At 43.0% G+C, this 13590-nt stretch overlaps 1 protein-coding gene across 10 annotated transcripts in view; it reads right to left on the bottom strand.

Moving 5' to 3' along the window:
• The window catches only part of FRYL (FRY like transcription coactivator), a 505173-nt gene that overhangs the window by 179601 nt on the left and 311982 nt on the right, over nt 1-13590 (bottom strand). For all 10 annotated transcript variants that reach the window (XM_040334951.1, XM_040334921.1, XM_040334924.1 and 7 more), the window contains one exon: nt 10929-10982. In XM_040334951.1, coding sequence (XP_040190885.1) covers nt 10929-10982 — 54 coding nt within the window. The remainder of the gene's footprint in view (nt 1-10928; nt 10983-13590) is intronic.

The following is a 13590-nucleotide window of genomic DNA, read 5'->3' as shown; positions in this document are numbered from 1 at the left end:
CAGCTATGCAGGAAAGGGGGGGGGTGTCAGCACATGACTGATCATTGGAGGACAGGCAGGCTGAGCTCCCAGCACAGCCAGAAAACTGGCCATGCTCTTATGCCTAGAGTGGTCAGTTTGAAATAGGAGAGATGTCCTGCCAGGGTATTTAACACAAGGAAGGAAGCAATACAAAGAGAACAGGATACTCTTTAACACAAGTATATGGTATAACAGACACATATCAGAAATGTAAAATGTTGGGGTAACCTATTCTTTAATAACAAGCGCTGAAGGACAAATACCAGCATGCCTATTTGCAACTTCCATGGTTCTCTGCATCAGGAAAGTCAACACTGGGCTCAAGCTGGCCACGTACATTACAATCCTAATGCCTCAGATACTATAGTTCACTGTCTAGTCTACTGCAAAATACTACGGGCAGATCCACATAGAACTGCACCCGCGCAGCGTATCTGAGATACGCTACGCCGCCGTAACTTACCCGGCTTTGGTTTGAATCCAGAAAGAATTTGCGCCGTAAGTTACGGCGGCGTAGTGTATCTCTCGCCGCGTAACGGCGCGGAATTCAAATGCGGCGAGTAGGGGGCGTGTTTCATTTAAATGAAGCGCGTCCCCGCACCGAACGAACTGTGCATGCGTCGTCCCTAAATTTCCCGCCGTGCATTGCGCTAAATGACGTCGCAAGGACGTCATTAGTTTTGACGTGGACATAAATTACGTCCAGCCCCATTCACGGACGACTTACGCAAACAAAATAAAATGTTTTCAAATTAGACGCGGGAACGACGGCCATACTTAACATTGCGTACGCCACCAAATAGCAGCTTTAACTATACGCCAAAAAAAGCCGAACGGAAACGACGTAAAAGAATACGACGGTCGCTCGTACGTTCGTGGATCGTCGGAAATAGCCAATTTGCATACTCAACGCGGATTACGACGGGAACGCCACCCAGCGGACGCCGAAGAATTGCATCTACGATCCGAAGGCGTACGAAGACGTAGGCCTGTTGGATCTAACCCAGATGCCGTCGTATTTGGTTTTGAGGATTCGAAACAAAGATACGATGCGGGAAATTTGAAATTACGCCGGCGTATCAGTAGATACGCCGGCGTACTTTCTTTGTGGATCTGCCCCTACATGTGTGCAAATTTTCTACATACTGAATCTCTTGGCAAAAATCAAACAGGTGCTCATAGGCCAGGTACTTGTTGTATGCGAGGTAAAGATTGCCTTTCTCCCTAATTATGGCTTATCTATACGTTTTAATGGACTTAATGGAGAAGTCCAGCCTGAACTTCTCCCAAGGGTCACAGGAGCGCAATTCGTTTTGCACTCCTGTGACCCGTTTTGCACTCCCTGCCCCTCCACAGCTCAGCGCTCTAGTGAGCGTGGGAGGAGCAGAGCAGGAGAGATGTTGACTGACAGGCAGCATCTCTCCGCTCAGGGAAGTGAGAAAACTGAGCCATCGGCGGTGTTCGTGGCTCAGTTCTTAGTACAGAGACGCCATGGGACAGATGCAGCATCGGTCTGATGCTGCATCCACTGAGGTAAGTATAATTAGGAAAAGAAAAGCACTGCCATACTTCTCTTTTAATAGCTGCATGTTAGTAAAACATTCAGAGCGCCTCCAACTTCCCTATTAAAGAACTATCCCTAATAGCGATGTTTTATTGATGTTTTTTGTTACATGCATTACAATCTTTTTTTGTACTACTAATATCTCCGGTTGATGGCAGGGGCTTTTTGCAGCAAATCCTGTTAGTATGATGCTCTAGAACAGTGGTCTCCAAACTGCGGCTAAGGGGCCCTTGGCTTGCCTTTATCTGACCCTTGGGGCACCATTCCACCAACTATCAATGGGACACTATTCTCCAACTGACACCATCGATAGGGCACTATTCCATCAACACCATCAATGGGGCACTATTCCACAAACTGACAGCATCGATTTGACACAATTTTTCCCACTGATACCAACAATGGGTATCAGTGGGTTTCACACCAATGATGGGGCATGGTTTATGCCTACTGATGCTGGGGCATTTTCTAAAAGGACAGTAAAGTGGCCCTTTGCTTAGAAAGTCTGAAGACCCCTGTTCTAGAAGACATTTCAGCTAGAGCTTGTACGGTCACAGTATAGCCCTGGCCGTTCCCAACAGCCATTGAGCCCAACTATATACTGTCTAACAGGAAGGTACTGGCGGCAGCAAAGTCCTGGACAAATCATTAAGATAAAGTTTTGGATGCAAGTTCCCTTATATAGAAATTTGTAGTAGCTTGACTGGGAGGAAATTATAACCACTAGGACAGGAATGTCAGATATATGGAAATATCCTGGAGTTGGGCATAGGGTGCACTAATGGTTACAAAGCTATGTTTTTCATATCAGACGGGGGTTCATCTTTAACAAGTTCTTATTCCTTCTGCACAAAGGTACTTCAGAAAGACTTGTGTAGCAGTGGGTGAGGCCTTCACAGCGAGAACATAAAATATGAAAATACAAACAACAATCTACCCCTTGGCAAAAAAAGCTTAAAATGAAGAAAAGCCGCACAATGAAAGAAGGGGTGCGTGTAATCAAATCAAGTCATGCTTGTATTTTCTGAGAGCTTTACCATTTTATTAATCATACTTTCAACACCACATTATACATGAAAATAAAATGATAAAAATGGCTGCGGAAGGGTACATATATACAACTGATTCTACCCACATTTTTACTGGATCACATCCTCCACATACTTCCCCTGCTTATGAGGTATGCAATTACAAATACCAAGGGATGCACACAAGCACTTTAATATAATTCAAGCCCTTTGCCATGGTTGATGTATTGCGCTGTCCATTGCTAATGGAAGGACCATGTACAGAATTAGGCCTCACGTCAACTGCAGTTGCTAAACTCATGTTTAGGAGCAGTTGGGCGTTTTTTTCAGCAGTCCTCAATGTTATCTTACGTGTACATGTACACTCCGTCGTTTACAGGTTAGAGGCAGTTGAGGTTACAGGCATTTTTTTTTTAAAGCACATAAATCGCGTTCAGGACTGTAGCTTACCGGTATTTCAAAACGCCAACTGCTTGTAAACGTGTGTAAATGTTAAATACAGCGTTAGTCAGTTTTTTTATTGACATGTCAAAATCTATAGTTCCCTATGATAGCCGTCTTAACTGATCCGACTTTCAGCCCATTGATTTCAATGGAAGACGCATCCAAGTCGGATCACCGTGATCCGACTTGTGGTGCAACTTTTGCTCTGAGGATCTTGAAGGGGAACCCCACGCCAAAAAAAGGGGTGTGGGGATCCATAATGGGTCCTTTGAATCTGGTATGGGTCTTGAGAGGGAATCTCATGCCCAAATGAGAAAAAAAAAAAAAACGTAGTGGGGTCCCCCCCAAGTTCCAAACCAGCCCTTTATCCAAGTATGCAGCTCGGCAGGTCAGGTGGGGGTTGGGTGAGCGAGTGAACCCCCCGGACCATACCAGACCAAAGGCCCTCAACATGAGGGATGTGGGTGCTTTGGGGCAGGGGGGCTCTGCTGCAGCCCCCACCACAAAGCACCTTGTCCCAATGTTAATGTGGGGCTTCCAAATACCGATAAGCCCCTTGCCCGCAGACCCCCCACAACCACTGCCCCCAGGTTTGGTCCGGAAGAGGCTCTTGTCCCCATCAACAAGGGGACAAGGTGCTTGGGGTGGGGGGGTTTAGAGCCCCCCCTGCCCCAAGTAACCACACTCCCCATTTTGAAGGGGTGTGGCCTGGTATGGTCCAGACCTGCTCACCTTCCCCTTTTCAGACCTGCCCAGCTGCATGGTCAGATATGGGTCAGGTATGGATTTGGAGGGGCACTTTATATTATTTTTTTGGCAAGGGGTTTCCCCTTAAAAACCATACCAGACCGAAGGGTCTAGGGAGCCTTCAGCTTCCACGCCAAAATGAAAAGGATCCTCAGAGCACAAGTCGGATCATGATGATCCACCTTGGCTGCGACTTCTATTCAAATTAATGGGTTCAAAGTCGGATCAGTTAAGATGGCTCCCATAGGGAACCATTGATTTTGAAGAGAAGCAGAGAAGCGCTGCTAGCGGCTAAAAGCGCATTAACGCCAATGCAATAAGCTACAATTTTTACTGGCGCTGGTAGTGGCTTTGCAGCTTGTTTTTTCTAACACCCTGTGTACATGAGGCCTAAGGCTTTGAGGCAGTTACACTTTACTTGAAGGGTTAGCTCGCCTTTTCAGAAAACATGAAAAGGTGAACCAATATCCACCCTACACCCTCAGAATGCACACCTATACCCAGACTAAGACAAATGGACTATGGAAACTAAACATCTAAACTAGAATATATAAATATAATATAGATTAAGAATGTTAAATTACCGAACTTTTAAAGCGTAGAAGTATTACGATTCTTGGGGCTGCAAGCAACAACTCGTAATGCGAGGCCTTCTCCCTGGTGTGGAGTGTCGTGCTCGCCCCCTCCCTTGGACTACAGGAGAGTCAGGACGCTCTCTACATTGCAGATAGAGAAAGGAGCTGTGTGTTAGTGGGCGTCCTGACTCACCTGCAGTCCAAGGGAGGGGGCGAGCACGACACTCCACACCAGGGAGAAAGCCTTGCATTACTGTGTGTAGTTACAGACAGAAGAACAGGAAGTGAGGATTTCTCAGAAGAAATAAGGATATTTAAAACTAAAATCGAAGGATGAGGTAAGTAAAGGAAAGGAGGACTGCACTAAGATAAAGGAAGCCATTTAGGAAAAAAAATTGTACCTTTACAACCCCTTTAATGCTGCCGGTCCCTTGCACGCCATCTAGAAGGTGGATCTGGCTTCCTGAGGAACGACAGCAGGCTCCCTACTACGCACTCCTGAGCTCACGTGGTGCTCTGTGAATGGTCCTGCACCATCCTGGATCATTTGACATGTCCAAGGATGCTGCAGGAGGGGCAAGGCAAGGTGTGTCATTGTCACTTAAGCAAGGATTGTGAAAGTGAGAGCAAGTAACAATAAAAATCGGCATTTGCTCCCTCCCTTCAAAAAAAAAAAGCCTGTTGGAGGGTGGGAGTGAAGCCGATATACTTCACTTTTTGAGTGAAGTTCTGCTAAAAAGTAATGAAGCCATTGATTTAGCATGATAGCCAGGCAATTTCAGACAGAGATCAGCTATGGCATTTTTCCTCCTAAACCCCATTTGTGGTCAGAGCATAAAACTCAATGTTAAAGGGTGCAGGCTCTTTCTACCCGGGATCAGTTCATTTTTCTTCTGTACTACAAGGCCAGGTAAGGAGTCTGGTAATCTCTTTAATACTTGAAGTTTCTGGCAGCAAATTCAACCAATGTTTTATTAGGACTCAAAATATAAAATGTTTAGAGGAAACAGTGTGAGCAGCCAGTCTGACAACTATCCTCCCTATTATTGCTTGCTCAGCTTGGCACCCTCTCTGCTCACAAAGCCATACCAAACACATCCAGCAGTTCTGGATGGGTAAGTTAATTAACAAAATGCAGGGCTCTTTGTTCAAGAAGCAAGAGCAATGAAATTCCTGAGCAATTATTGGCACCTGCAGACTCTGCTAATGGTCACAAGTCACATGTCTGCCTCTCTACACGTAAGCACTAAGTATCCTACAGTTTGTAAATACAAAATCGGAAGCCTTGTTATGTAATGTTAGAGGCACATGACTGGTCTAAGCACAAACTTTCCCCCACCTATTAGGCTACATTCACACCAGCGATTTAGGCTGCTGCGAATTGCAATGGCAGAAATCTTCAGATCTTTACTTGCGGTGATCGCTGCTGGACGCTGCAATTTTCACTTCCCTAAATCGCCATTGTGAATGTAGCCTTAAAAGCATAGCCGTTTAGTTCTCTGAAGCTTGGAGGGTGGATATTATTATGCAAACTAGCCAATCTAAATCACACCCTTGATAATAACTTAAATAAATCATAGAGGGGAACCATATACAGTGCAATTTATAAAAGTGTCTAAGGCCAGCCATAGACGGGAAAGAAAATCACTCAATTCCCCCCATTAACACAGTCAGTGTTGACGGGGAATCCTTCCCACGGAGCCACTGTGTTCTTCAGGCAGGGGTGGCAGAGGAAGCCACTCTGGATGGGAAAACACAGTGATTATTGCTAGCAGCTATAACCGCCACTAGCAATAATCGCATGTAAAATCAGACAGGCTGAGTGTACCCAAGTTTAATCAATCAGTCAACTTGGGTACAGCCTACCCATACGTGATTTAAATCTTGGCAGGTTCCTGCTGAATCCGGCAGGTTTGGAATCGTGTAAGGCTGGCTTAAGACGCTTTTTTAGAAGTACACCATGCCTCTATATGACAAATATTGTTACCAGTGAGAGGTTCACATACCTGTTGCAGACTGGTAAATGAACCTGGGGTACTCACTGTGTGTGGAGGTGGACTGAGGGCGGGATGTTTATAGATTCCTACCTGCCGCTGCAGCGGTTACACAGACAGAGCAGTGGCAGGGACCTTTTTACCTGGGTGGCAAAGTCTGATAGGAATTACAGACACTAGTTCCTCACCAGGTCCACTCCCCTTGTGTTTGACAGAAGGTAGTAACACCCTGCTATTGGCTAATGAATACATTCACTGCCTGAAGTTAATCATAAAGCGAGAACAGACCTGATGGGGAATGTCTCAGTGTCTCAGCTTCCCCATCAAGCTTCACCCACTGCAGCATCACTGGTTGTGAGAAGGCTGTCAGGTAAGAAACTGGCAGCATCCTTAACAACCAGTGACGGGGATAGGGTAGTGGCAGCAAATAAGTCACTCAACCACACTACGTACAGAAACAGGCACTTTGCCAGTCTCTGTACAACAACTTACAGCTGGTCTTAATTACCTGGTTTCGTTATCTATGAATTGGAGGTAAATGCTTTTGAATTTGGTGCATTAATAGCACGACTGTTTAAAACGGTGATATTAAGAACCGAATCTGCTGCACGTGTCTATAAAGTTACAGAAATGAGTGGACAGGGATTTTTGAATTTGGAACAGGCCGTTTTAAAGGGCCTTAGCATAAGAAAAGTGTCGGCAGGGATTTTTATTTATTTTTTATTCCCCAGACAGTGTATAGGATTTCTCCAACTACTCAAAAGCAGAACTTTCTTCTGAATATTTATGAATTAAAAAAAAAAAAAAAAATAGTAAAGCTGGCCATACACATTGCAATTTTCAGATAATTTCACGAAGTTTAACGCCCAAGTTGAATTATAATGGAGTTCTAAAAGTGCTGCAACACTTACATCCTCTCTAGGACCATCCTGCAATCCTGTGTCAGTTGTCTTCCATGTTGAATGACACCCAGCATCATTAAATCCAATTCCTAAGACCAGATATTGTTGGGAAATGCAAAATTTTACCGTTGTCACTGAACCAGGAATAGATAGGGTCACTTGTTCTGGTGACACCCCCCAAATCTAGATTTACTATTACTTCCCGTTGTGTCTTTAAGGCAAAAAATAAGGGAGCACCTTCGCAATAAGATATAGAATGCAGCAAAAAAAAAAAAAAATTTTTTTAAATAATAATAATAATAATTGTTCCCCACCTTTAAAAGGAGAAGTTCACCTTTTGTTACACCCATATGCAGGATGTAAAGTGCAACATGTTCCAAATCCAATGAACTTATCCTTTTTTATCTGTTTGTGTTAGTTTTAAATAGTACAAAAGAAGATATACAGAAATGTACATATACTGCAACATTATTTAGGCATATTGTTACAATATAATAGTTGTTGTCATCTATGTAATAAAAAAAAGTTTTCCTCTTTACGTACATCCAGTTCCTTTAGGTTTTTTGTGATAAAAGAGGTTAGAACCTTGGAGCGCATTCATTCCTCATGGAAAGTACCTACATCCCTAACCTCAGTCATATAGCAAGAAAAAAAGAGGAATTACCATGGGACGTTGAACAGTAATAATACAAGTACACAAGCAATCTTGTGAAATGGATATTATGTATTTATTATTATTTAATTTCAAATGTTCACAGAAAATGTAAAGCTATATAAAAGGTAATGTCCCCATCAAATTGTTACAAATGCCCTATCCATAATCCGACAGCTATTAAATTCAACTGATACAAATTCAATTTTCTTCAGATAGAAAACTGATGGAGTTGAAGTGACATTTTGATGAGTTTTGTGGATATATAGACATACTTTTAATGGAATAATAATAAATATTTCCTTGGTAAAAGATTTTAACTACTGTCTGTGCCCCAACTGAAAAGATTCTTCACATCTGGGTCAGATGTGTTATTTGGACAGAAAAACAATAAGGGCACTTTCACACTGGGGCGTCAGCGGTAAAGCCCCGCTATTTTTAGCGTCGCTTTACCGATGTTCTAGCGTCGCTTTTCGGCCACTAGCGAGGCACTTTTAACCCCCGCTAGCGTCTGAAAAAGAGCTAAAAGCACCCACAAAGTTCCGCTTTGCCGGAAGTTCCCATTGATTTCAATGGGCAGGGGTGCTTTAGGAGCGGTGTATACATTACGCATTACTTACCTTAGATCGAAGCCCCTGAAGCCATCCTCATCTTCCCTTCCAGCGGCAGACATATCTCCCTGAGGTTACTTCCGGTTATCGGCACTCCGGCGCTGTGATTGGCCGGAGTGGCGGCGCTATTTTTAACGCTATAGTGCCTGTGAAGCCCTGTACACACGATCAATCCATCCGATGAGAACGATCCTACGGACCGTTCTCATCGGTTAACCGATGAAGCTGACTGATGATCTGATGTGCCTACACACCATAGGTTAAATAACCGATCGGGTCAGAACGCGGTGAGGTAAAACACAACGACGTGCTGAAAAAAAACGAAGTTCAATGCTTCCAAGCATGCGTCGACTTGATTCTAAGCATGCGTGGATTTTTAACCGATGCTTTTGCATACTAACCATCGGTTTTGACATCGGCTCAATTTTAACCACTTACCCCCCGGACCATATTGCTGCCCAAAGACCAGAGTACTTTTTGCGATTCGGGACTGCGTCGCTTTAACAGACAATTGCGCGGTCGTGCGACGTGGCTCCCAAACAAAATTGGCGTCCTTTTTTTCCCACAAATAGAGCTTTCTTTTGGTGGTATTTGATCACCTCTGCGTTTTTTATTTTTTGCGCTATAAACAAAAATAGAGCGACAATTTTGAAAAAAATTAATATTTTTTACTTTTTGCTGTAATAAATATCCCCCAAAAATATATAAAAAAACATTTTTTTTCCTCAGTTTAGGCCGATACGTATTCTTCTACATATTTTTCGTAAAAAAAATCGCAATAAGCGTTTATTGATTGGTTTGCGCAAAAGTTATAGCGTTTACAAAATAGGGGGTATTTTTATGGCATTTTTATTAATATTTTTTTTACTAGTAATGGCGGCGATCAGCGATTTTTTTTTCGGTATTGCGACATTATGTCGGACACTTCGGACATTTTTGACACATTTTTGGGACCATTGGCATTTTTATAGCGATCAGTGCTATAAAAATGCATTAGATTACTATAAAAATGCCACTGGCAGTGAAGGGGTTAACACTAGGGGGCGGGGAAGGGGTTAAGTATGCCTGGGTGTGTTCTTACTGTGGGGGGGGGGGGGGGGTGGCCTCACTAGGGGAAACACTGATTTTCTGTTCATACATTGTATGAACAGAAAATCAGCATTTCCCCTGCTGACAGGAACGAGAGCTGTGTGTTTACACACACAGCTCCCGTTCCCCGCTCTGTACCGAGCGATCGCGTGTGCCCGGCGGCGATCGCGCCCGCCGGGCACACGCACGGGAGTCGGGGGCGAGCGGGGAGCGCGCGCGCCTCCGGCGGCGCGCACGCGCCCCCTAGTGGCGGCTATACGATAGGACGTATAGCTACGGGCTCTCGCCCAGGAGAGCCGACCTGCCGCCGTATAATGACGGTGCGCGGTCGGCTAGTAGTTAAAGCAAGTTCTAAATTTTTTGACCGAAGGTTAACTGACCGATGGTGCCCACACACGATCGGTTTAGACCGATGAAAATGTCCTTCAGTCCGTTTTCATTGGTTTTGTCCGACCGTGTGTATGCGGCCTAAAGCGCCTCGGTGTGAAAGTAGCCTAAAATCTTGACAAATTTTCTAAACCTTCAAAACTCGACTAGAAAGCATATTTTTATTGCAGTCAAATAGACCGAAAAGAGAAGAAATCTCCCAAAGTGAACAGAGGTTCCACTCGATCCAAAACCGAGACAAGAGGAAATCGTGCAAAGGAAATCTTCTGCTTTGCCCAATAGGCCCTTTAACAATTACAATGATTTGGCCCCTCTCCCCCAATCGTTTGACCTATACCATGACCCGATGATGTTACTGAACCATGGAAAACTCACAGTGGGCGAAAAAGAAAAAAAATCGAGCACACATAAAATGCCTATTCTTCAAAACTGCTTATGTGTAGCTGTGACATAATCCGCTCATAATGGGAAGATTCTGAATCCCAAAAACAAAGTGACTAAATGCGGACACATAGAACAGGCATAAGAAAGATGGCGGTGATGGGAGAGGCACTGCACGGGATCTTTAGTAAATGTTACAGGCAGTTGCTATATAGGCAAGTCATTTTTTTTCCAAAAAAGGTTTTAGAGGGCTTCTTACTCAATGAGGGAACATAAGAACATGTTCCTATGTGAAACAAAGTGCGTCTCTCAACTTGTAATTAGTTTATACTTTGGATGCTGATCCCTCTCTCCCCTTTTGGTAGTGCAGCTTCCAGATAAGAAGCGTCATCCTGATCTAGTGGTGCATATAGAGAGGGGTAGCGTCCAAAGACAGAAATATGGCCCAAGCTGTAATAATGACAGCCACTGTAATGAACCCACAAATGAATAGTTGTCTTTTTGATTGTTTTACCAAACTTGACAAATCTTACCTGGTCAAACTGAAGATCTTCACCTCTTTGAAGTGACCGTGACAAGAGCTTCTCCTACAAAAAGAAACATAACTTATTACTATCAGGAGCAATGCTGGGAAGGAATCACAAACACAAATGACACAGTAGGCACAATAATGTATGATGAACCTTTGCATACACACTCAAAACAACACAGACCTACCTAATCTTAAACGAAAATGTACAAAAAAAAAAAAAAAGGACACATATAGTAGACCTCTTACATGGGTCCGATGGCCTAAAAAGTACATTTTTAAAGTCACATTTTATTTTGTATAGTCACTGCTACAATTATAATACTACATGAAGCCTGCAGGAGGAAAGTGCTCGGCAGTCGAAAAATTATTATATATATTTTTTTTTTACAACTGTTGGGCCAACGAATGGTTCACGTAACATTTAGTCCAGTTTTATTTTATTAATTTTTTTCTGCATCAGAAACACAAGGATAGTAGGTTATAGGGTTTCCAATGGCATAGTGCACACCAGTTGGGTCTGTTCTAGTGCATTCCAGTAAAAAAAAAAAAAAAAAATAGAACATGCTGCATTTTTATGAACGGAATTATACTGGAAACGCATCCAAAGCTCACACACAAAAAAAACCCAAACGCACATGTCCCAATTTAAGGGGAAAAATGCGCTGGAAAGCATCAAAAGTGCACCAGAAACATGTCAAAATCACACATGCAGAAATGCATCCAAAACGCATCTGAACTGTGCTTCTAAGGACACTTTCACACTGGTTCACTTCAAAACTGCCAGTAAAATGCCTATGCGTTAATGGAGCATTTTTTCTTAGCATGGGCGTTTTTGATATGGGTCCCATTCATTTCAATGGGAGAAGTATTTAGGGGCTTTTTTTTTTTTTTACTCCCCAAACATGCTTCAAAATGCTGCAATTTTTTTTTTCCAAAGCAAAAAAGTGCTAGAAAAACTTCTCAGGCTCTATGCGCACTGGCTTAAAAAACTTTGCGTCTACAGGAGTTTTGTGTTTTGCATGTAGAAGCAGCCCAATGTTATCCTATGTGCTCATGCACATTAGGACGATTACAGGAGTATCAGCGTTTAAAGGCAAGGAAAAATACTTCTGGTTTGAGCTTACTGGTAAAAAAATTATATATATATATATATATATTATATATATATATATATATATATATATATATATATCTCCTAAACGCATCTAAACTTTGTACAAAAAATGCTTTCTGGGGCGGTGCGCTTGCGGGACGTTAGAAAAAGTCCTGCAAGCAGCATCTTTGGGGCGGTTTGGGAGCACTACGAAAACACCCCTGCCCATTGCAATGAATTGGCAGAGCTTTAGAAGTGCACACATGTGGTTTTAATCCCTTCTTCAGCCGATAGCGGGGGTTAAAAGCGTTTACGCGGCTGAAAAACTCCACTTAAACAGCGCTAAAGCGCTGCGAACGAACAGGCGGCGCCAGTGTGAAAGGGGTCTAAGTGTTATGAATGCACCCCATGTGAATTTTTTGTTTGTCAAAAAACTATTTAAACAAATTCAATAAAAAAAAAAGGCAACATCACTGTATAATCTGCTTTTTAAGAGTCAAACCCTGCTATTTATTGCTATACATTTAATGAAACACTTACAAATTCAACAAGATTTCCATTTGCCAACTTTGTTTTTAATTGATTCAAATAGTATAGCTGTATGGCAAAGTTGAGTGATGGGAATTTGTTAAAGGAGGAGAAGTTGAGCCAAAGCTCTTTTGGTCATACTTCTCCTGTGGGTCAAGGAAGTACTGCTGGTTCTGTACTCCTGTGACCCAGATTCAGACCTGAAATTGGCTGAAAAAAGCTCAGGTGACCTCACTCCAGACTCTGAAGAGATCCTGACTTTAATGATCCACCCACATGTTTGGACCGGCAGCTGGCACCGCTGAGAGCCTGACCTGCTGCTTCTGCCCCCTGTACAGCCCTGGGGGGGCAGAGCAGAGAGCCAGTGACCAACAGTCACCGACTCCCTGCTCACTGAAGACCGAGAACTGATCGATCAGCTGCGTTTGATTGCTCGGTTCTTGGTTTAGACACAATGGAACACAGATGCAGCATCAGATCAATGCTGCACCCACCTGAGAATAAATGTTTGTTTTTTATATTCCCATTCTGCACTTCTAATGTACTGCCCCATCCCATCTGAATATCTTTTGGTAGATATAATTGGACCAGACGGGCAGTTAAATGTATGTGTAGTGAATTTTGATTCTCATGGGCACCTCCTTTCCTACTTATAAACTAAAGAACTGCTCGTCCTTTTTCAAAAACACAATTTTAACTACTTCAACAACAACTATTTCGCCGCACACTCCCGTCTTGCTATTTTGCTACTTGCAGGCCTCCTTATAGATACTGTGTGACCACATATGCATTATCTATTCCTGAACACACATGATAACACTTATCCTCACAATAACATATGTACAACTTTCTCCAAACAGGCTGGAAAAAAATGAAGAGTTATAAAAAAACATATCCAATCTTTAGAGAGCAAACGTGCATACAAAAGGATGGAAACACACATACAAAAGGATGGAAACAAACAGCACAAACTACCCAAGAGGCTCCAAATGTGCCTGGACATGAATTGGAGTAACACTAGCAGTTATTGATGACGTTATAT

This window comes from Rana temporaria, chromosome 1, assembly GCF_905171775.1.
Source record: "Rana temporaria chromosome 1, aRanTem1.1, whole genome shotgun sequence".
NCBI lineage: Eukaryota > Metazoa > Chordata > Amphibia > Anura > Ranidae > Rana > Rana temporaria.
The sequence above is the reverse complement of the archived record's forward strand: the minus strand, read 5'-3'. Positions and strand labels throughout refer to the sequence as shown.